The 354-nt window shown below is 70.3% G+C and overlaps 1 protein-coding gene across 1 annotated transcript in view; it reads right to left on the reverse strand.

The window, feature by feature from the left end:
- The window catches only part of LOC104992123 (putative olfactory receptor 10AC1), a 1,065-nt gene that overhangs the window by 442 nt on the left and 269 nt on the right, over positions 1–354 (reverse strand). Inside the window, exon 2 of the mRNA XM_010844873.1 lies at positions 9–354. This exon is cut by the window's right edge and continues 24 nt beyond it. Coding sequence (XP_010843175.1) covers positions 9–354 — 346 coding nt within the window. The remainder of the gene's footprint in view (positions 1–8) is intronic.

The following is a 354-nucleotide window of genomic DNA, read 5'->3' on the forward strand; positions in this document are numbered from 1 at the left end:
AAGTGCACCAGCAGGCGGGAGCCGCAGAAGGGCAGGTGGAAGACGGCCACCGTGAGCCCCACGGACACCGCCAGGCCTCCGAGGCAGCAGGCCAGGGCCAGCCGCGCGCACAGCCCGGGGGTCACCACTGCCGTGTAGCGGAGCGGGTGGCAGATGGCCACGTAGCGGTCATAAGCCATGGTGGCCAGCAGGAAGCACTCGGCCCCGCCCAGGGCCACGAACATCTGCATCTGCACGGCGCAGCCCAGGAAGGAGATGGGACTGCCTCGGCCCAGGCTCGGCGAGGCCAGGTCAGCCAGGGTGCGGGGCACCACCACCAGCGTGTAACCGAGCTCGATGGCTGACAGCTGGCAC

This window comes from Bison bison, unplaced genomic scaffold (assembly GCF_000754665.1).
Source record: "Bison bison bison isolate TAMUID 2011002044 unplaced genomic scaffold, Bison_UMD1.0 scf7180017864211, whole genome shotgun sequence".
Taxonomy (NCBI): Eukaryota; Metazoa; Chordata; class Mammalia; order Artiodactyla; family Bovidae; genus Bison; species Bison bison.